The sequence below is a fragment of the Parasteatoda tepidariorum genome, chromosome 3 (assembly GCF_043381705.1).
Source record: "Parasteatoda tepidariorum isolate YZ-2023 chromosome 3, CAS_Ptep_4.0, whole genome shotgun sequence".
Taxonomy (NCBI): domain Eukaryota; kingdom Metazoa; phylum Arthropoda; class Arachnida; order Araneae; family Theridiidae; genus Parasteatoda; species Parasteatoda tepidariorum.
Window position 1 is genome coordinate 44,067,353 of NC_092206.1, and position 24,724 is coordinate 44,092,076.

Here is a 24,724-nt window from a genome sequence, read left to right on the forward strand (position 1 = left end):
ATCTTGCAATTATAAAATTTTATTGTGTGGTACGTAATCGTAAAATAATGAATGGATAATCTATGTATGTATTATTTGAGAACAAAGTTGGCAAATGAAGAACATATCATTTTGGAAGAACATGTCTGGATTTATATAGCAGGTGAGTGTTACAATTTTCATAATAAAAAATTTTACTTGTAAATAATTTTTTTTCTTTTTTGATGATAATTTCCTATAAAATGGTTTTCTACGTCCGATTATGAAAAAAAAAAAAAGACGAAAAGAAACATGAAGGTTTTTTTTAATGTGAGGAATTTTTAGAATCGTTTCTTTGCTTCGTAAGCATTCTTTATTTTGCTTTTTTTTAATTTCTAAATAATGAATTTTACAGAAACTTAAAATTTTTTGATAAAAATTGTTGTCAAAATTTTTTTTTGCAAAATTAAATTATGTAAATTTATGAAGCTTATGTATACTTTTTGCTTATTTTAATGGTTGAAGTAATATGATTCTTAAAACTATGGAATGTAAAGTTTAAATAAGCCTTTCATGTTATATCATTAAATTTAGTAAAACTATTTCTCAGGCATTAGATTTTAACTCTAATAAGAAGATACCTTTTTTTTTTTGTTTATTTACAAATATTTTACCGATGTGTTTTGGATGTTCCTTCTCTAAAAAGAAAAGATATACCATTTTCTTTTCGTTTGCATAAGAAATAATATCAAACATTTTTCTTTTTTAAATTTAATAAGCTACAATAAAGAAAGAACGTTACAATGCTACATTAAAGACGTCTCCAGAGTAACTGAATGACTGTTCATATGGAAATCTCAGGTATTCGTTTCATACAACAACGCCCCCTATAGTTCGCTGCAATAGCGAATTGAGGAATGTTTTGCGGGTCACCAATATACACCAATCACAATTTTTAATTTTTTTATTAGTATTTTTGCACTAATCACATTACACCAATCTCATTCGTCAATCATATGCAGTGAGAATGGCCCTTATAGGGAGGGGGGAACAGTTCAGCATAAGACTCTTTTTTTGACGTCATCAATAACGTGTTCACTAACAGCCTCTAATTTATAGTGACGTCAGCTGAAACACTAGCATTAGTTCTTGAAAGTAAAGCTTAAGCGTTTTACTCATGTTGTTCAGTTTGATGAAAACAAAACTGTTGAAGTTACTGTATTAGTCAATTTCCTTCATGGATCCTTATATGAAAAAATATCAATATATATATTGCTTTGCTTTTATAATTGTTCTTTGACTAGTATTTTTGTTTTTATCCTTTTAAAAACTTACTGTTTAGTTGATTATTTAAGCTCTCAGAGGATTGTCTAGATAAATGGTATATTTTTCATTAGGCTTTTTTGCTTGTTTAGTTTTTATGTGTAGAAAATCCTTAAAAGGGTGAATTATTAAATATGATTGTATTCTGAGATAATGGCTGGACTTCAGATATTTAGAGGATATTTAAATTAATATTTTTGCTTAGCTGTTTAAAATTCGCAAAATGCTGCATTTTGAAATTGTATTAATTGTTGAAATAATCTTTTTTATATGTAAGAAATATTCTTAATTGGAAGCGAATCGTTCTCTAAAGATGTCTCAGGATCTAATTTCGCTTTGTTCTGCTATCCTGAAAGAATATTTTGGGGAAATAGTTCAAACTGTTGGAACTTTTTTGATGAAGCAAGTTGCTCCCTGCTCACTTTTTGCGATTGTTAGAAATGTTCGTTTACCTTTAGAAAAAGTAAGTTTATCTCCACTTATTTTAATTCTTTTACTTGTAATTGGAACATTACTTGTTATCAACATAATAAAAGCAAAATTCTAAATTACTATGATTCTCTATTTAAGAAATTGTCTTATTTTTTTAAAAAAACCTGGCGAAATATTTTAGCAGATCTATTTTGAAAAGTCTGAATTATCGTTAAAATTATTTTAGTTATACCAATTGACCTATAGTATTCTGGAAAGATTTTTGTTTAGAATTGATATTGTTAGGCAGAGTAAACGCATAAATTGTGTATCTTTCCTTGTCTCTTTGGATATTAGGGAAGTTGATAATGCTTAGTGGCCTAGAATCTAGTAATATTTCCAGGTTTCTAGAATTGTTATAAAATAGCTTTTACAGATGATTTACTTCTTATTGTCCTGTAAAAATTTTCAGGATGCCTATATTTTGTTGCAGAATATTTTTAATTATGTTTTTAATTGGTCAAAATTATGTAAGCTAGTGTTCAATCCACTTAAAATTAAAGTCACGAAGATTCATAAAAAAATCAACTATTGATCAAAGAATTAGCAAAAATATTGGAGGTGTGCCAATTGAATCAGATGAAGTATTTTTGCATAATTATTGATCACAATCTGCAGTTGAAAGAGCATGTTTCTTATGTTTTCAGTAAAGTGTAAGAGTTTTAGGAGGATTGATAAGAATTTCAAATAATACATATGGGGTGAATCTGATGTTCTGCAGTTGATTTAAAAACAGAGAATTGTTCTTCTCATATCTTATTCATCAAGTTCTTGGGTTTATTTCTTAAGACAGAAAATAAATTGTAGACTTCTTAGAAGAACAAGACAAAGATTTCAGCTTCAGGTCATTAAAGGGTACAGATCTATTGTTATGAATCAGTGTATATTATTTCTGGTTTACCACTTATTGACTTAGTTACTTTGAACAATCTTGAATTTAAGGATAATTATTTGAGTATTTGCCTTCCGGTAGCATGTTTGTTCTACACTTCATGTAGGAAACCCATCACGTTTAATACTTATGCTAGCAAAGTCTTTCTTGAATATAGAACCTTTTGTTTAGCAGGTGAAAGTAAATTGGATGAAAGAGTTGAACTTGCCTGTGTTATTTATGAAGACGGAGTTGAAAAAAACATACTTTCTACATCGATTAAGAGACTGATGCTCTGTTTTTCCAGCTGAACTGTTGTGCATAAACTTTGTGACTCTCCAGATTTACGACAATATTTTCTTAATAACTCATTTCTACATGTTTTTTCAAATTCCGAAATTTTTTACAGTGTTACGCAAATTTCATATTTAAATTATCACTTTTGATGTACTTAATTCGCAATGATTCATTTGTAATTTAGCATCTTTTTTTTGGCAGCTATTAATTGTTTTTTCACCTATTTTCCCATCACCTTTCAAATTCCAAAATTTTTGTACTTGTTTAATTAATCACTCTTTTCCGTCAAGGATTCACATCATTTTTGATCATTTTTCAGCAGTTGTATATACTCTTTGTCAACTATTACAATTCTTTATCATGTTATTGATCTTTTCTGACCAAGTCTTTAAAATTTTGATATTTTAAATGCACTATTATTACCACACACAGAATTTTCAAAACGCGAAAAATCTATTATTATTTCATAACTTTTTAAAGTTACCAAAATGAATTTCTATGTCAAACTGCTGAAATTTTCATGGTTACAGCTGAAAAGTTTGTCTAAAGAATGGTGTCTCTATATATCTATCTATTGACATAACACTATAATATCAATAATTAGCAAGGATGCAATAAATATAGTACAATGTTCCTGCTTATGAATTTTATTTAAATTAGTTTTAATATTAATAAAATGAAGATTAAAGTACATTTTTTATTTGAATTGTATAATTTCAAATATTACCATATTTAACAAATAATAGAGTTAGCTTATTCTAATTTTTCTGTTGCTTAGTTATATTTTTTACTTTAGTTTCAATCATCCCTTTTAAAATTCATAAAAATGTTCGATGTATGTGCAAGCTAAATGATATAGTTCTTGTTCCTGTTGTCAAATATTCGGACACACCAATTGTATTTTGTGAAATTAAACATTTTAAATAAAGGAAACATTTTTTAAATGATATAGTTGCTTTATTCTCATTTTTGTATTATTTAGTTGTATATTAATATTTCAGGTTCAGTCCTCTCTCTTAAACCTCATACAAATGAACTTTTGTGAGTTTAAGCTAAATGATATGGGTCTTGCTCCTATTGTTGAATACTCGGTTTCTCCGTACAAAGTTTTGTCTGTCTTACATTATGAGCGATACGCTTATTGTGCTCAACTTCTGTAAGTAACAGATTGTAGTTGTATTATTCAAAATAATTCAAATAATATTTTATGTATTTATATATTGATGTTATTTTTTTCAACTTTTGAGTTCTATATTTGTTTTACCTGTACATGACATTAATTAAAATTTTGTGTTTCAAGGTAGGATTTTTTTATTTTCTCTCTAGCAAAAAATATTTTGTGGTTTTGCTGTGAGTAACTTGTTTACACATAGAAACTGAATAATAAGTGATAACTGGTTAATAACTTGTAATAAGTGACAAAAGCTGCCAAAAAGTTTTTTTTTCCTTAAAAAAATGGCTATTTATATATTTATAATTAATTTTGTCATTTAATGTTTTTTGACTTATCAATTGATTAAACTATTTGCTATATTTGAAAAATTTAAAAATACATAAACAGTAATGGCTATTAGTAAATTCATATGTAAATATATTTCAGAAATAGGAAAAAGTTCATAAATCACTTTCTATTTAAAGTTTGAACAAAATAAGATATTTTTTAAAGAAATATAATCTTTCTATAAATATTTAATAGATGGGGAAAAAAAAATTTATGTGTAACATAAAAAGACTATTGTAACTGTGTATTTTAGTTTCATTGCCTCACCAGAAAAAAAATTATGCAACTGCATTAAAACTGCCCATTACAGTTATAATAGTGTGTGACTTATGATAAGAAACTCAAGTTAGCTTGTGGCTAGTCAATTGCATTTGTTCATAAAAGTTGGATGTGACCGGCCAACAATGTCTTATTAAAATATCTTTAAAACACAAATAACAGTAACAATAAGCTCTGACTATGAAATGTGTATTTTTTATAAAAACATGTATCTCAAAATTCTGAAACTAATGTGAGAGCAAGTGTTTATCTACACAAATATTTCTAATTTAGTAAGTAACTATTGGTATTTGTATCTTAGCTGAATACTAGCCATTATGAAGAATGCATCTGTGTCTTTTTCATTTAAATGTTTTCTATCCTTATGAGGAATTGAATATTTTCTAAAAAAAATGAATGTTTGTCTCTTAATCATTTGTCATCCATCTTAGTGTTTTATTAACAGTCATATTTTTTCAAAAATCAACTTAAATTTATAAAGATCAATTTTATAAAGGATGTTAATAACAGGTTCAATATAATTAACTAAGTGAAGCAGTTACTATCCTTAATTCGTACTGCAAGCCCTCTGGAATGATCATTCCAGATAGGATGATGTCATTGAAAAACGATTCTGCATGGAATTCATTACCAGTTTCATTCCAGCTGTTCCCTGCTTCCCAGAATTTCTTTTTCTATACAGAATCAAGGATGTTTGTTTACAAGTTTTCAACGTGACTTTGGGGATAAACATTTAATCACTAGTTCATGGCTATTCTATTCAGAATTTTGTTTTATATCCAATGTTCTTTTAATATAAATGCTGATTTTAATTTTTGTAGAATTATTTAGCCTTATCAAATTAAATATTTATCTTTAATTATTTTTGAGATTTATTAACATGTTTTCTCTGTTTTTGTGATAAAAATGTATCATTCCCAGGAATTAATTTTCAAAGTTTTAAAATTTTTCCCTCTACTTGAAACTTGTGAAAATATAATAGCAAATTATGTAAGGAAAATATAAGTCACAACAAATGAATTAAATTATATGTTATTAACTGTGAAAAAAAGTTATTCTTGAGTGTAATAAAATCTCTAAAAATGATTCATTCCTAAGTTATTTAAACTTGCATGGATAACATAAAATTAAAATTTTTTACCATGAGTTGTCCAATAGACTTCCTTTAAAATAGTCAAAAAATTTAAATATTAATAAAAACAAAAGTAAAGTTATACTTTCATGTAGAAAGCTTTTATTTTTAAATATTTGTTTAAGTCCTTTGAAATGTTTACTCAGCTGCCATAGCCATAGTAAAAGAATGACTTTTTTTTTTTACATCATATAATGCAGAAATTGTCAGAGAGAGAATTTAAAGCTTATTTTGCTTTCGATGTGATTTGACAGTTAAAAAGAATCACATTATTAGATTTTTGGCTTTATTAAGTGTATATTATAATTAAGTGATCGATATAAAAAGTAGTTGTTTTAACTACCTAATTGATTGAAGAATTGAAACATTGCAATTTTATTTAATATTCAAAGGGATACAATTTAAAAATTATGTTATGCAAATGCTGTAATAAGCAAATATTATACAAACAATTTTCTTCATTGATTTCAAAGTATTAGAAATTTTTAAAAATGAAAAAGCTGAAAACCAATTTTCAGCATTGAAAAATAAACTATCACCACACGTTTTAGATTATCTGATTTTTAACCGTGCCCTCACATCCAGAAAGTTGTTGAAACCAGAAAACAACCAATTACTTAGTCACACTCATGGTAAGGTTTTAAGCATCATTTGGTATCAGAGATTTCTAATTTAACTTCCCAACTGGAATTCCATCCTCCATCCCTGAAAGCTGATTGTAAGGGTTCAATATGTTAATACTATGCTTTAATTTTGGAGTGGGGGTGTTTTCTGGCATTCATCTGATTGATAAGTACCTTATAGTAAATTCATCATGATTTATCTAAGATACATTTTAAACAATTAATATTACAGTTATGGTGACCCAGCTGATTTATTAGTTGAAGAAATTCTAAATCATGGTCACTTGACAATGAGTGAGGCGATTCGAAAAGTTATTGAAAGACTACAAGAAGCTAAAGATGCCACTGGTGTTGGTATGTGTTAATTTTTATTTTAACTAAATTTTAATTTTTATTTTAAATAAATTTTTTAATTTAATTTCCTCTTAATCATTGCCATACACCTCTTAATCATTGCCATATAATAAATGGGAATAAAATTTTATTACCAATATATATCTTTTATATATTTCTGATAAATCGTTCTAATTTTTCTTATCTTCTTTCTAATAATCTATTTAATTTTTAGTGCAATCAGCTTGGTTCAATAAATTTTTACACCAATCAAAATACCAAATCGTTCAGGGAAAAAAATAGCTGCATTTTAATAGAATATTTAAAGGTCTAGTTTCACAATAGATATGAACTTAAGGGGAAAAACTTGAAACTGTATGAAAAATTGCTCTTTCAATTGATACTCAATTTAATTGAAAGAGTACACTGTCTAAACTTCTGCAAAATTAACTTTTTCATTTTAACAACCTCTTAAATCTTATGGTGTATAATTAGTAGAATAAGTTTAGCTTATTTCCTTTCTTAAATACGAAATTTTGGAACAGTTTCAGCGAGTAATAGAAAGTAGTTCAGCTATCAATTTAAATAAGTTAAGTCATCTTTTTAGAAAAACATTTTCTAATGTTCTGAATCTATTCTCCTTAATCCAATTTTGTTTTTATAAAATTATAAATGATTGAATTTTCTACAATACAGTCAAAGTTATCTTTTTAAAATTTCTATTTTTAAGTTAGGTTCAGATTTATTTTATGAACTTCAAAATTTTAACTTTTATTCTAAAAAGAGGAAGAAAAGGTTTGTAGACTATAAAAAATGTAAAAATTAAAGCATACATTGAAAAAAAAACATTGTTGATAATTCAATTACCTATAATGTAGTGAAAATAAAGTAAAAGCAAATAAATAGGTTTAATGGAATTGATGGATGAAGGTTTAAAAATATGGTTTTCTATACAACTAAATTGTAGATTCATAAGCAACACTGCATGTTACTCAAATCTGTATTGTTCACAATTACTTCTCCAAAAGTTTTAATTTCAGAGAAATCATTTTTACAAATGTTTTATCTATTACAATACTCTATTAGAAATTTCAAAAAGGGCAAAGAAATATTATTCAGAGAAAAGCTTTAAAGTCATAGTGTGTCCCACCTCTCAATTAAAATAATTTAAATATTTTTTTTATTAAAACTAATTCTAGTATGTATCAATTTCTGTAACCAATATACAGTAGAGTCTCGAAAGTTCGAGTCTCAGAAGTCCAAGGTTCCGCTTAATTCGAGGTGCCAAATTTTCCCCCTAGCAACCAAAAGCGCTCTTCCCATTTCCTCTCGCAACCGAAAGAATGCAGGTGTTATTTTTTGTTTCTTCCTGGAAAGAATTTCAGTAACCCACCACCTTTTGTTCTCTTTGTTTTGGAAGGTGGCTAGGTCGGAGTTGGTTTGAAAGGAATTTTCAAACCAGATCTGCAAGAGTTTTATTCTTCCAAGTTCAATTGTACTAGTAACTTAAATGCTAGTTAGGGACTCAATACACGTGCTTGATCCTTATCATTTTGGAAACTTATTGCTGTTGAAAGTGTTACATTAAGGTGCCTGCTGCGAAAATGAGTGGAAAAAATAAGAGAAAATTTGTATCTAATTGAACGCTATAAAAAGATTAGATGCAGGTGAAACAATAAAAAGTGTTGCTACCGTTTTGGGTGTTGGAGAGGTAACAGTTGGTGACTGGCGCTGCAATCGAATAAAAATTGAGCAGTTTTGTTCACAGAAGACTACAGGAGAAAAAAGAAAATCTATGAGAACATCAGACTATGAAAAAACTAGCAAGGCTTTATTTCTTTGGTTTACTCAACAGCGTAGCAAAGGTACTCCTATAAGTGGCTCTATTCTTCAGGAAAAAGCTGTGTTTTTCAGAAATCAATTCAAAGAAGGAGAAGAAGATTTCGCAGCAAGCGTTGGTTGGTTAGACCGTTAGAAAAAACGATATGGTGTACGTCAAGTAAATATTTGCGGTGAAATACTCTTGGCAGATACGTCAGCTGTGCAGGCATTTCAAAAACGGATTGAAGACATTATATTGACGGAAAAGCTCACACCTGACCAGTTATATAACTGTGACGAAACAGGTTTGAACTTTAAGATGTTGCCCTCAAAATCCCTTGCTTCAAAAGAGGAAAATTCAGCACCAGGTCACAAAAAAGGGAAGGAACGATTAACCATTTTAGCATGCGCCAATGCATCTGGAAATCATAAAATGGAACTGACTGTGATTGGGAAATCTGCCAAACCTAGAGCCTTAAAAAACATCACTAAAGAACATCACTATTACACAAATCAGAAAAGTGCATGGATGAATCGAGAAATTTTCAAACAATAGTTTCTAGAACATTTTGTTCCAGAAACACGAAAGGCATTGAGAAAAACAAATTTGCCTTGCAAAGCAATTTTGTTTTTAGATAACGCTCCATCTCATCCGGACGATGATGAGCTACGCTGTGGTGAAATCCGTGCTATATTTTTTCCTGCCAATGTTACAAGTTTGATTCAGCCAATGGATCAGGGCGTATTGGAAAATTTAAAGAAAAAATATCGACACCGTTTGTTACAACATTTAGTTCAGTCTGATGGTGAGAGTGTTGCGGATGTTTTGAGGAATGTAAGTCTGAGAGATGTTGTCTACTGGATAGCGGATTCTTGGGCAGAAGTTCAACCTACGACAGTAATTAAATCGTGGACTAAGTTTCTACCTGAATTGGTTACGCCTATTGAGAAAATTAATGATGATGATAGTGAACAATTGTTTTGAATTGTTGGTGAAGGAATTACCAGGCTGCGAAAACTCTAATGCAGTTGATCTAAATGAATGACTAAATAGTGACGACAAGCTGGAAATAACAGACTCAAGTATTATAGAAATGATGGAAGATGAGGAAGAATATGAAACAGAAGAAAACGACTCATCGGAAAAAAAATATCTCATAGTGAAGTTACGCAGCCTAAGAACTAGCCTTAAAATATGTAGAACAGCAAACTGAAGCCACCCCTGCTGATGTTTTGCTTTTGAAGCGTTGACTGACTATCGCATCAACAAAGAGAAGTAATATACTGAAGCAACAAAAAATTGACAATTTTTTTAAATTGTAAAGAATCTTTTACGTCATTATACTAAAGAATAAAGGATTTTAAGGTAATATGTTCATTTTATTTAATTTCATTTGTAGTTGTTAAAAATTTTCTACTTTTTCGGAAAATCCGAGTTTTTAGTAATCCGAGGTAGTGTCAGCCCCAATTACCTCGGATTTTCGAGACTCTACTGTAATTTCTTTCTACCCATACTAATAATATTAAATAAAAAATTACTATAAAAAATAAATTTTGTATTTTTCTTAGGAAAAAAAATTAAGCAGTTATTTACTATTCATAAGTTTCAAAATCATTTGCAAATGAATATTATTGCTCTATTAGTGGTGAAAATATTGTTAATTGAACTTTAATTTCTTACTTATTATTCGTCTGAGTAAATTTCTGATAAATTTTGTTTACTAAGGATTAAATTTTGTTTACTAAGGATTAACCAATTGCTCTGTCAAAACAGTTAATTAACGTATCGCTTACACTGCTAGTGATTGTAATTTCAGTCCTGACAACCAGCATGTATTTGCGGCTGAGTGCACATTAAATCTGTCGTGACTGAAAGTTGTATCAGCTCAGGTACTGTTCATGTCATCTGACCTGTGATCTGACTAAATAATGTGGCATTCCAACCATTTCTGCTAAAAGATAAATACCTAGAAAATGGGGCTAGGTACCTGACCAAGATTAGGTGATTTGTGTCTTTATACCTAAATTATAGAATTTGAATGCTTATTATACGAAACCTTTGCTTATACTAATACATATTTCTGAAAAAATTAAAATTTAATATGTTCTTAATAAAATTAGCTTTTAATCAACAAGTTTTAAAACTATATGCAAATCAATATTGTCCTTGGTTGGAATTGTGTTGTAAATATTGTCAATGAATCTTTAATTTTCAGATTATTCTTCTGAAAAAATTTGTGATAAATTCCGTTTACTAATAACCAATCAATACCTGATTCGATGTCCTTATGCGGAAACTGTAGACTTTGAACGAGTACCTAACCTTTGTTTAGCTGATAAAGACAAGTTTGTTGTACCTGAGGTATTTATTTGTTTACATATTTTCAAATTCTTTTTATACTTATTGCTTTCCTTTTACTTTCTTGATTGTTATAGTTCTTCTTTTATTACAGCCTGATTATCCTAATATATATATATGTATATAAAGTGAAATTATTGTAATAAATAATAATCTTAAAGCTGTAAGTAATTTTCTGAAAATTATTTTAATTTTTAGTTAATATTTTATTTTGTTCTTTCAATTTTTTTTAACTATTTTTATTAGGGACTTTAAAATCAAAAATTGAATTTATTAAGGTCTTACCAAAATTATATTAATTTTATGTTAAATGAAAGTTCCCATTGCATCTACTTTTTCAATCTTAAGTAGTTGTATGACCTATAGAATAATGATGCAAGCCAATTTTTCTACTATTGCATCCAAGTTGGATAAAACGCTTTCCATTAGCATTTCCATTCTATTAAATATACTACTTTGCTCTCTTTTATTCTAATTTTATTGGATTAAAGTAAATCATGTAATTTTATTGAAAAAATGTTTTAAATATTGCTTAAAATGTGACTTCTTTTATTTAGATCAAATTACATTTGCTGGAAACAAATAGTTGTGAAGAACCAGAAAATAAAAAGCAGAAAATTGAATATCCTGATGCAGGCATAAATTGGAAGATTAATTTTGATAGATTCAAAGAATATTTTAGGTATATTCATTTTTTTATAAGATTTTATTATTTCTTTATTAATTATTATTTTAATAATGGGTGACTTTCACGAATAAGATGGTATTTTTGTTATCTAATTCTAATTATTAAAAAATTGGTTTGTAATTAAGCTGATAAAAATACTTCTATTAACAAAAAATATATATGTATATTTAGAGTTGACCCCAATAATTTTACAACTGTTGTGAAGTATATTTGTTTTGAAAGATGTTATTTTGTTTGTAATATGATTATAATTACAAAATATGTAAAATGAGTGTATAAAATTTATTTATCTTTATGAACCACATACTATGTTATTTTTAGATAACTTTAAATCTAAAAATAATGAAAACTGATTTAAGTATTAGTGGCTACCTTAAATATCAATCATAGTCTCATCAGCCAAGAACCTGTAAAGTAAAGTACAAAAATAATTTGTTTTACTTAAATCTTTCTAAATTATACATAAAAATAAATAAATAAACTTTGATTCAATATTGGTTGCAAATAATTTAAATTGTACAGAATTTAATTTAAAGAGTTCTATGTAGCCAGTAAAAAAACTTTTTACTAACTACATAAACTCAAATGCTATTAAATTTATTAAGCTTTAGATTTATCTATTTTCAGTGCTCAAATTAAAAAAACAAAAACTAAATAATTTTATTATCACTCACTTTTAATGGTTCGAAGGCCTAATCTGAAATGTACTAACTAATTTGGGCAGACAATAATTTGAGTTTGAAAATCAAGCACAAAAACAAACCTTCTCTGAATAAACATACCTTTTTTTGATGGTTTTAAAAATTTTGACCCTCAAAATATGTATGTAAATAGTTTAGTCAGGAGAGTAGTCAAAAGCTTAGTATTTATTTTACTTTTTACATATTTTGCTATATTTCAGGTAGTTTTTAAGCAAATTGAAATAATTGCATTCATTTATGAAAAATGTTTATCTGAAGATAAGTCCATGTATAAACTATTTTTTGATTATTTTCATTATTTTATTAATTAAAGGCGAAAGGGTTTTGCATTGTAAAGCTTAAATTTTTTACTCAATTTTAAATTATATAATTTTTCTTGATAACATGCAAAAGTTAAACAAGATTGGTTGAATAGTTTTTTGGAAATAAAAGTTTAAAAATATGGATTTCTACAAACTTTACTACTATTTAGAAATTATTTGACCAATTTCGCTCCAATTTTGTATTTTATCATTTAAATTTACGTAACTTAAAATAATTTAAAAATTTGTTTCACTTTTAAGTCAAACAGTTTTGGACCATTGTTTAAAAAAATAAAGAAATTTTTAATTAAATAAACAAAACAAAAATTATACATAATTATCTTTGAATATTTGGTATCTGAATATGTTTCATTTCTGTTCATGCATGACAAAAGCTTTATTAAAAATATAGCATTGCATCGTATATCTAAAATTGGCTTTATGTTTTTAATTTCTACCCATCATAATAAGGTATTTAAAATTTTAATCTTGTGCTATTTTTTTAGCAGATGTAATTGTTGCTCAGTATTTAATTTAAAAAAATAACTTTTTTTCTTTGAAATTGATCCAAAATTGTAAATAAATTTGCTAGGTTGTTTTTAAAATGATAATTGAGCAATATCATTTATTTTTACAGTCTGAGTAAAAACATTGCTATAATAACACAACAAACCGGATTTGTAATTTTATATTTTTGAGAAAAAAGTAATATGGTTAAAATTGATATTTCAGCTCTGAGTTAAAACTTTAAGGACAGCACAGAAACACCATAAAAGAATACAAAAATTTAGAAGCTTGTGTAGGAACCATTTTCAGAAGTACTTCAATTAATCTCGTTTTCATGGATGAAACTTGTTTTTGTCTGTTTTACATAATTTTTCTTTTATTAAAGATTTCAACTGTATTGATGATATATGATATCTCCTATTTATATAAATTCTTCGTTTTAAATTACCCCTGAGTTCTCGGTTGGGTCAAGATCTAGAGACTTAGCTGGCAATTTCAAAGTTTCAACATTGGTGGCTTGAATCAATTTCTTGTACTGTTACTTAAATGAATAGTTGCATTATCTAGCTGATGTATCCAATTTTTTTCCACATAAAATTCTGCATTTGGTCAAATATGACTTGCCAGGACATTTTGATAAACTTTTGCTTGAAACAAATGCAATTGAACTGTAAGCAAAATTTTTTCAGGTCATCACAGAACATCTCCTAATGGGGTGATAAGAGAATGTTTCTCTCTCTCTCTCTTATCTTTTTTTCTTAAATCATGCCAACAGTACATCATCCATCTGGTCCATCCAAATTCTTTTTTTTTTTTCATCAGAAAAAATTATTGGTATCCATTGATTGTCCTAGGTCATGACTTGCTGACTGAAATTTGAACACACTATTTTGTATCTCTGCATCAACAGAGACTTAGCCAATTTTGATGTATACATGAACAATCCTGACCCTCTAATTGTGCTATGCATAATTTTTTTGACTAACATTTAAATGTGTCGCTTGAATAAGTTTCCTGATTTTAGTATTTTCTAGTAGATGTAAGTCTGCAAACTCTTCTTTTATATAATGATCTTCACCCAGTATTTTTTATTTTTGAAATTTTCTTTCAACTTTAAGAAATTGTTGGCTACATCCTTTGATCTTCCTATCTTTATCGCAATAATACAGCTACTCATACCTGTTGAAGAAGAAGCTTCAATTTGTTCTCTTTTATGATTAGTTAAGGTCTTAGCGTTCACCATCTACACAAAGAGTGCCAAAACTTCGAATAAAGCTTTGGCAAATTTGCAAATAGAGCTGTTTTTGTCATCTCTGTAGTTGTCAAGTTATTTAAAATAGTATATGTAATATTTATTTTTAAAAATTTTCAATTTTTACCTTACAAATTTTTACTCATACTGAAATACTAATTTTGAGCATACTACTTTTTTTATATCACTTTTCTTAAATGTTTTCACAGTCCTTATAGATTTTATTTAGACTGTATAAACAATAGCTTATTTTGAAATCTCCTCTCATTCTAATTTACAATAAGCACTTTAAAAAATATCATAATTAGGCAGGGTAGGAAAGTTTTTGACAATAAACGGTTTTATCTTGTTTTAACCGTCATGTCAACAAAAAAAGAACAAAACAAAGAAAACTTTTGGCATTGTTTTTGACAATTGTCAAAAATCATGAAATTTTGAATCATGTAAAACGAATGTTTTCATGTGCTACGGACTGACAATACGCCAAAATAGATTGGGCTTGAATTAATTGTGAAAATGTTGAATAGAACAATATGAATTGTGTGTCTTTTCGCATAATTTGAAGCGAAAATCAACATAGTAATGGAGAAGCTCATTTCGAAAAAGGAAAAATTAAGCACTTTTTAAAAACACCCTATGAAAAAAGCACCTTTAAGGGCTTTTAAGAAACGAAAATCGAAAATAAGCACCTTTAAGCAATTTTTAAAAACGCTACGCAACCTGTTACAGTGTCTTGTTTTTATCTATGAATTGCTTTTACTTATTATTTGTATCATGATGAGTGTAATGTATATTTAAAATTTTCATTATTACATTATTTTATTCATTATAGGAATGAAGCCATAATTACTGCATGTGCAAATGTTCATGGAGAAAAGGCATCTGAAATAATAAAGGCTATTTTATTATTATCAGATCAAAAATATAATGCCTTATCTGCTACTAGTGGTGCTGTGCAATATTATGATATTTTAAAATTGTTGGAATCTTCATCTTTTACTTCTAAAGTAGGTAGTTTTGCTGTATTTTAATTGATTAAAAACAGTTTTATTAATTATAATACGTTAGTGTAATTTAGTGAATATAATCTGTGTATTTCCATGTTGTCATCGATATCTTTTATTGTTCCTAAATTATATTATTAATAAAGGCATTTAATTCACTTTCATGTGGCCCAAAAAAATCTGCAATTCTAAAAAATTTTGAAGAAAACTTCGGAATAATGAATTTTTTCCGAAAGATAGAAAGTTGAAATTTTTTTTTTCATCAAAAGTTTTTTTCTTTTTTAGAATAGGAAAGAAATCATCAGTTATTTTAGGTCCGTAATATATATTAATAATTTTTTAAGCTTATGTAGTCTTACATCTGTTTTAGTTAATGTTATTTGTGCCCACTGCCAGTTTTTTTTTCTTTAACTGATTACTTTTACGAAATTATGGAAGGTTGGCTTCTATCTTTTTTTTATTTAAATATCTTGAAAAGAAGTTTTTTTCTTTTTTTATGTATTTTATAATTTTTATTAAACTAATATTTTAACTCAATCATCTTAACTTAAATTCAATCCTCTATTTTTTAGGTGCATTTGAAAGTCAATTATAATTTTTTATTAATATAGTAAATCACACACCGACTTTTTTAAATTAAATATTATCTCTCTTAACAACATCTACTTAAACAAAATGACAAGATATAAGTGCAAATGAAATGTTGAAATGATTCAAACACATCTTAAAAATTTTATTTCTGTTACAATTTAGAGAATAACTAAGTAAAAGTGTTTTTAGTTTCTTAATACTTTTGTCTTTTAAAACTCAGATTGTAATCATGTGAAGCTACTTTCTTTTGTAAAAATTGACAGTTTCACAGAAACCTCCCATAGAAAAGAAACATTGCCCTTCTAACAACTGTCTATAGGTTCATTCACACAAATTAAAAGAAAATAATTGAGGTTAGAAAACGGTGTTTGATCATTTCAAAAATTATTATAAGCCACTTAAGTTTGAATTCATCTACTCATCAGTTCTTTTTACTACATCATCAGAAGTTCTCATCCTACAGAAAGTTCATATCAGAAAGTACTGTTTACTCTTTACGGCTAAAAAATTTGAAGTCCTTCAAAAGAAGTTTAACAATTAAATGTTCAAGTCTTTTTCAAATTATTGTTTGCCTCAGTTCAGAATTTAAGCCATTATTTTTTAATAGTTGGAAATAGTACTGAAAGTAGTTTTTAATTTTCTATATCTTAACATATGTTCAGTTCTACAACAAAAAAGTTTGCCAAATTAGGTTTTTGTCTAGATTTTTTGTATTTTTCAATTTGTTAGGTCTTTTGCCCTACCCTGACATTTAAAATGTTGGTTATTTTATGAAGCCTAATAGAATTAAATATTTTTAGGAGACTAAAGAAGCAATTTTTAAGTTTATATCTTTGTTTTATTTTAAATGTAAACTATTATCTTTGTTACTAAAATTTGTTTATCACAGGATTTAGATGCTTACCTTTCAATCGTTTGTGAAGATGAATACGGTTTTGTATCGAAAGCAGATGAACGTGGAAATGGGATGTATGTTGTAAATATTTCAAAAATTTTGAAAAAGTTAGTGGAATCAATTATCACATCTGTAGTACAAGATAGATTTGGTTCTAAATGTGCCCGAATATTTAGGTAAGGGTTAAATCAGAAACTAAAATTCTTTTTGTTTAAACTATTCCAAGTTTTTTTTAACCATTACATAGGAAAGTATAGTATAAAGAATGTTTCACTTTCAGTCTTTCTTCATAATTCGAAATTTTCATTGTTTCAGACTTTCATTCAAAAGTTATTTTTATAGTATTTATGATAGTTAGGATGCATAGTTTATCATTGTAAGTAAATAAGAAAACATTTTTTATTTAGTGCTTAAAAAAGTTAGGATTGATATTGTTGTTATTTTTTGTAATAGTAGTAGTAGCAGTACTTTATGTACGACACACTAGATCTGCACAATGGGCTATTGGTGATGATCTGAAATCTGTTATGCCATCACAATTTTAATTCTCCACTGCTGGAATGGTTTCTTCACTTTAGTAAGCCAAAGACCTGCACTCATAAAATGTGTAGAAAAAAAAACTATTTAGTTTAATTTGAATGGCAAAAAAAAAATTATGGTGGTGAAGTTAAAATTTAAGTTGTTAACTAACAAAAATAATTTTAAAAACAAAAAATTACCAAAATCTAATTTTCTTTACCTGATAGGAATTAAAAGAAGGAAAAAAATATTGTGTAATGTTGGAAAGCATGAATTTTTAAGTTTTTCTTCCAAATTGTAAAAACTATATGTAAATTTTGACGATCATTGATCTACTTTAAGCTATATTTCATTGTGTAGTTTAAAAAAGTAATAATTTTTTTAGATCTCGTTATTTGTAAAAATCTGTTTATAAAAAATTAAATAAAACTAGTTCAATTTGTGTGTTATATGTAAAAACTTTTTTTTCTTCAGGATATTGCTAGACAAGAAAGTTTTAGAACCAAAACGCATTGAAGAATTAGCTATGTTACCTCCAAAAGATACAAAGGATTATATTGCTAAAATGTTTGAAGAAAGTTTTATTTTATCCCAAGTAAGTGAATCGTTGATAGAAAAGAATACTTTATTTAAAGTTTATTTTAATTGAAAGTTTGGTTTAGTAGATAGTCTTCTCAGGAGGAAAATTTTCTACACCTTTTTAAAAACTGTTTCAATTTAAAACACTAAATTTTAAATGTCTAGTGAAAAAATTAAACTATATAAATGGTATATATAGTCATAAATATTTTAAAACACCGAAGTGAATAGATTCTGACATTCAATATTTGTTTAGATTTTCATCATCATAGTTGGCCAGACAGCCCAATGTGAGCCGATGCCTTCTTAAGATTTCTCCATAACGACTTTTGATTTGTAATCCCATATGATTAGATACACAACATTACCTAAAAAATGTAAAATCCTTGATGAAAAAAATATTTTTTTAAGTAAAAACAAAGACATTTTAAGCTGTTAACCAACTGATAGTTCTGCACATAAAATGTCATATTTTAACCTGCAGTCTTCCTCGCATACCAAAACCGATTTTTTCATGTTATTAGATAGAAAAATAGTGTATAGGAAAAAAACATTCGGACAGTTTTACCCTTTCTGCAAAACCACCAGCTGGTTAATATATTTTAATAATTTTAGATATTTTATTTTTCTCAAATTTTATCAATGGGAAATAAACATTTTGTGAAGAAATGAATGCAGATTGTTGAATATTTTATAAAAGAGTTTTAAAATTCCAGCGACTAAACTGAAACAATTTACTTGTTTTATCACTACATTAATTTTGCAGTAAAAAAAAATAGATACCTATATTTGTTTCTCACACCCAAAGAATTATATTAATTTATTTCATTGAGAAATGTTAAAATTTCAGCAACTGAGTTTCTTGAACTATTTGCTTATTATTTTTAAAGTGGAAAAAAACGTGCATATATATAGACATTACATATATTTTTTAAGCCAAAAGATTTAACTAAGCAATAGTTAAAATATCCATTTTTGAGAATTAAAAGGGATCCTGATGCAATGAAATAAGTACAATATTCATATTTTAATTTTACAGGATATCCTGTAGATGTTGCCTCAAACTTCTAGGCAAGGTAGGGCACATCATAGATATCAATAATTGCATAGCAACCTATGACTAGAAATGTCATCTTACTTCGCTAGTGGCACTTTCCTATTATAGACATGCTGTTCATATGCCTTTGAACCTGCACTTTTATTTATCTAAAATATCTTAAATTTTATGTTTGCTATTAATTATTGTCTAAAATTGTATTCAAATAGGTTCAGTATTAACTGGTTTATCATATTTTAATGATTTGGCGAGCTTGTCCATTCTGTCTCTAAATCATTAATTCATGATAAAACAGACTGAACTATTATAATACAATTTTGGCAACAATTATTAAACATAAAATTAAGATAATATAAATAAAAGTACATATTCAAAACTCATGAAGAAACAGTTCATAATAGGGAAGTGCTCCAGGTGGTGTTCAGTAATTTCTCATGGAGTCCTATTCAATTCTTAATCCTTATGATGTGCCCCTAAAAGTTTGTTACACTCTGTTTATGTATTTCCCATTAAAACAGATTGCAATTCTTGAAATTTCTCTGTGTCGTTTAACTGAAAAATTTCATTTCGAGCCATTTGTGTATTTTATTGTTACAATTTGCTGATTTTTTTGATGATAAATTAAACCTAAAAGCGCATCATAGATGAAATAAATTTGATCTTGAATGAATATATTTTACTCACCATAAAAAAAAAATGTATCTTTCTTCTGAAAAATTTTAGTAACATTTTGTAAAGGCATCTGAAGATGCAACTTTTGATATTTTAAATAGTTCTTCTCATTTATTTTATGCACTGAAGAGAAAACTAATATTTTGAGAGATACTTACAAATATTTCTTTCCAGGAAGTTTCCAAAGGTTCTGACATCCTTTACGGAGTGACCTTCTATCTTCTTTCAATAGACATTGTTCAAGTAATAATCGTTTATTAACTTATAAAATTTATTATTTTCTCCTTGGTTTAACTTTTCTTTTAACTTCCAAAAGCAGTATTTATGTAATCATTATTTTAGTTTTAACTCAGCATTTAGTCTCTTTAGACACTATTATTGGTCCTGTGATAATGGGTAAACAATTCATTGAAATTAATTACTACTTAAGACTATTTATAGTTGAACAGTATTAGTACCTATTTCAAGTATGAAGACATATATTTGAATGTCACACTTTATCTAAGAATGGCAAATTAATTGTTCTTTTTTTTTTGTATTATTGCTTAAAAATTGAAAAGGTGCAATTATTGCATTTTGTTGTGGTCAATAATGCATTCAAAGGTCTTCTAAAGAAAAAAGCAAAGTTTGGTTTTATAATTAAATAGTTTTTGTGTATAAATTTATGACAGAATTTTCGTATCTAGTTTTATTTATACCCCTAACTGAGTTAAAAATCCTGTTGGGGAAAAACTTTCGATTTTATATTACTCCAAGATTTATGTTCATCAATTAATCAACAACAGTGAAATGGTTAAATTATAGTATTTCTGATTGTAATAGCTAAAATTCTTTGGAGGAATCACCTTCTAATTTAGGTTGTGTTGCTCTAAGTTAGATGATGTGCACATAAATTAATCATTAACAGTGAAATTGTTAAATTATAGCAGTTTTGTGATATTAAAAATCCTGTGGGAAAAACTTCCCATTTAATGTTTTGTTACTCCAAGCTTGGTGATGTGTACATAAATTAATCTACAACAGTGACAAGGTTACATTATAGTATTTCTGATTATAATAATCAAAATCCTGTGGGGGGATATCTATTTTATATTATTCTACTTTAAGCTTGATAATGTGAACATATACTAATCAATAACTGTGAAATGGTTAAATTATAGTATTTTTGATGGTAATAATAATTTAAAGACATTGCATTATACAAAAAATTAAAGTAGAAAATAATACAAGAAAAGTTTGCTTAGGTAAAATATGCTATAAAATCTGATTATTTTGTTTCATTGATAAAAAAATATTCTTAACGCTTATCATTTACACTCCCAATTAGAGTTCTCATAAAAACATAATTGTGATATGTAGCAAATTTTATATTGATTATACCAGACACATTTTATTTTATAACAAAATATTGTTTGGAATTATTTTCAGGTATGCCGTATGGTGTTAGAGAGATGTTATAAATCAGTTTTTAACCTTATATCCTGTAATGAAATACAGTATCAAGAAAATAAAAGGCTGCTAGAGAAAAATCAAAGGATTGATGCAATTGTGGCTTCCTTGAAACAGAGTGGAGCTGAAGAAGAGCAAATTGTTGAGGTAAGCAAAATTATTACGTAACATTTTGGAACTGAAGAGCTTGGTAGAAAAAATTTACTTAACATTTTAGAACTGAAGACCTTGGTGGAAAAAATTTACTTAACATTTTGGAACTGAAGAGCTTGGTGGAAAAAGTAACATTTTTTAAAAAAATATAGGATTACTTTCAAAATGATTTTGTCTGGGTATTACAATCTAAGTGGATGAAGATTAAATGAGTGTTAGGGATTGATAAATTTCATAGATTTGAAGTTGTAGACTAGAAATAAATGCAAGACATTAATTTTGCCTAGATATCTTATTGTCAGTGTATAAAGTTTAAAGCTGATTGACTCAAATAGCAACTTATATCCACAAAGCTCTCTAGTTGCATACGCTAGCCAAACCTAATTTTTAAAATTGCAGATAATCACTGCAAAATCTCAGAAGAAATCACTTGAAATATAGAAGATTTTATGAGATTCAAACCATAGTGTAAATTTATAGTAATTAAGGGTCAGAGTTCCCAAAAAATGACAAAAATATTTTTAAAAAATTTATTGCTTATAATAAAACTTCAAACTATTTCAAATGTACAGAAAAAAAAGCATTTCTCTATCTACATTTTAAAAAAAAGTTATGAATGATTTAAGATTGCTCTAATACAGAAATTTGCTCAGCAGACTAACACTTTTTCGCACAGCAAGTGCTTTTTCTCATAGATGATAATTTTGCGTTTTAATCTTAATTAAATCCCTAAGGAATTATTTCTATTTAAAATAAAGCTTTGAAGTAAAACTTTTTTATCTTAAGTATAATACACTTATTTAAACGGTACATGGAATAAGCATTTTATGAGGTATTACAATTTTTACAGCATGTTATATATAACTAACAGGAATTTTTAGCCTTTTTTTTTTTTACTTTTTTACAAAATAATTTATAAAAAATATTCTAATTGATTTATCAACAAATAAATGCACAAAATCGATAAGATGAATATTGTAAGCACTAAGAAAAAAAATTTAAAAATATGTCAAAATAAAAAAGCCTTGTGAATTTAAAAATTTAAAATTTTTTTTTTAAATTTTAAAAAAGTTAAACAGTTTAATTATTTTTTGAAGATAAATTATTGATTATAAGTTAAATGAGCATGCAAAGCATCCACAAAATGAATGATTATACCTTTATTTAAAAAAAGTGTTGTGTGACCCCTTAAGAGCTTAAATCATGAAATACTTACAATTTTTTCATCATATAATTTTATTTTAATACAAAGCATTTGACTATATAGAGATCAAACTATTTTCTTAATTACCTCTTACAAAAAACAAAAAGTTTCTAAAACTGAAAAACATGAACTTTTGAAAAATCGTTTCCTTTAGAAATCATGTTCTTTTCTCATTTTTACTTATTATTTGTCAAGAAAATATGACTTAATGAGGCCAATTTTTGATCAACATTAGACAATTTTGATGTCATCAACGAGTGGGTAAATTGAATCGAGCAGGGCGTCACACGTAAAATACTAATACGAATAATAATTTGTTTAATATTCACGTTCTTATTCTCAATAAAATACGTATAAAAAATTTTTGTTAAATTTATGATACTACATGGTGCATAGTGTTTTTAAAAAGTGCTTATTTTCGATTTTTATTTTTTAAAAGCCTTAAAGGTGGTTTTTTCATTGGGTGTTTTTAAAAAGTGCTAAATTTTCCTTTTCGAAAATGAGATTATTATTCTTTACCATGTTGATTTTCGCCAGGTATTATGCAAAAGCATGCTTTTTACATTGTTCTATCCAACTTTTTCACAATTCATTCAACAACAATCCATTTTGGCGTACCGTCAAGACGGAGCCCATAGCTTATAAAAGTGCCAATCATTACTTGCGAGTCCGCATGTCCGCCTACTGAGCTGGGTTTGGTGAGATTATTGCACTCTCTTGTGCAACTTTGTTGCATTTTGCAAGATATTCTTAATTTCAAGTTTCATTTTCTACCTTCTGATATAAAACTGGAAAATCTCTTGATTTTTTAATGGCTAATATAATCAAGAAAAAGAGTCCTGTGTCAGAAACTAGTCATTTTATCATGATCATGTAAAGTTTTTGAAAATTATTTTGCATTTTGCCAATTCATATAGTGCTTAAAAATATTTTTGAGTGCTTAAAAGGTGCTTATTTTTTGTTGAAAGATTTGGCTACTCACCCTGTACTAGAGTATTTTTACCAGACTAAATTACCAGAGTACACTTAAATTATCTATTTCGTATAACATTATAGACTATGTTATTGAAAACATTGAAATCAAAACTATTTTACATTTTCTCTAAAAAAATTTAAACTCAGCAAACTTATTGTCATTTATAACCGGAATATTGAAATTAGAATGTACCTAATACATTACAACATTTTGGAGAAAATTTAATTAAATAAAAGAGAATTAAATTGGTAAAACCTAGATCACCTGATAGAAAAAAATTTTAACTACACATGTATGGTTATAAAATAAGGCATTATATGTTAGCTAATTTATTTAATGTGGTATTTGTATTATTTATAGAATTATTTCCAAGCTTAATTTTTTTCTTCATACTCTGATCATTCATTCGGAAGTTTTGTTTTCATTTAGCTAAACCAAAGTTCATGGAAAAAAAAATTACATTTTTATTGCAACTTTCATTATTAGTAGTGTTTTAATCCATTTCCATCAGGATTAAATCTGATTATTTTTAGTTTAAGTTAACTATGTTATGTTTTTCAAATTAAATTGTGTTAAATTTCTGAATATCCTACATTTGAAATGCAATTAATCATGCAAAAATGCATTTATCTAATTGGTAATTATTTTTCATGCAATTTAACTTAATGCTATTCTTCAATTATAACAACACAAATTTTAGGTTTTTAATCATCTTTACGATTTTCCAGGAAGTCGTAAACGTAATACATTTGATTTTTATGTTAACCTATCCACGTGGCAAACTAAATATGTAAAAACATCCACATCATTTGTATTTATTCTATGAATAAACAATTGTTGCAGATTTTCATTTGTTAATAAATTTGTATATATCACAAAATTAAAACTACTCCTTGCTAAATTTTTTATTTTACAAATTTAATTTATTATTTTCTTTGAAATTATCTTAACCATTTCAAACAATTAGTTGTGTTTAAGTGAAAGTATTAAAATATATTTTAAACAAATTGTATAGATGAATATTGTAGAACTGTTTATTTTTATTAGGTACAGAATATAATATCCGAGCCAGAAAGAATACTTATTACAAAAGTAGAAAATGTAACTAAGAAAATTCATTCCAGTCAAATCCAAATAGCTGAAATGATTTCAATATTAACTATGTGGTTAGAATACAATTCATTTAAATAAAAGATGTATTTTAAGA

General features: G+C 26.9%; 1 protein-coding gene across 1 annotated transcript; it reads left to right on the forward strand.

Moving 5' to 3' along the window:
- The first annotated feature begins 1,102 nt into the window (after positions 1-1,102).
- On the forward strand, positions 1,103-24,724 carry LOC107448428 (RNA polymerase III subunit C). Its single transcript, XM_043050770.2, has 12 exons — positions 1,103-1,339; positions 1,559-1,744; positions 3,922-4,076; positions 6,688-6,809; positions 10,826-10,971; positions 11,526-11,650; positions 15,251-15,425; positions 16,903-17,084; positions 17,902-18,022; positions 19,910-19,978; positions 21,164-21,331; positions 24,565-24,724. Exons 2-12 carry the CDS (start codon positions 1,595-1,597, stop codon positions 24,706-24,708), a joined length of 1,557 nt encoding a protein of 518 aa, XP_042906704.1. The 5' UTR covers positions 1,103-1,339; positions 1,559-1,594; the 3' UTR covers positions 24,709-24,724.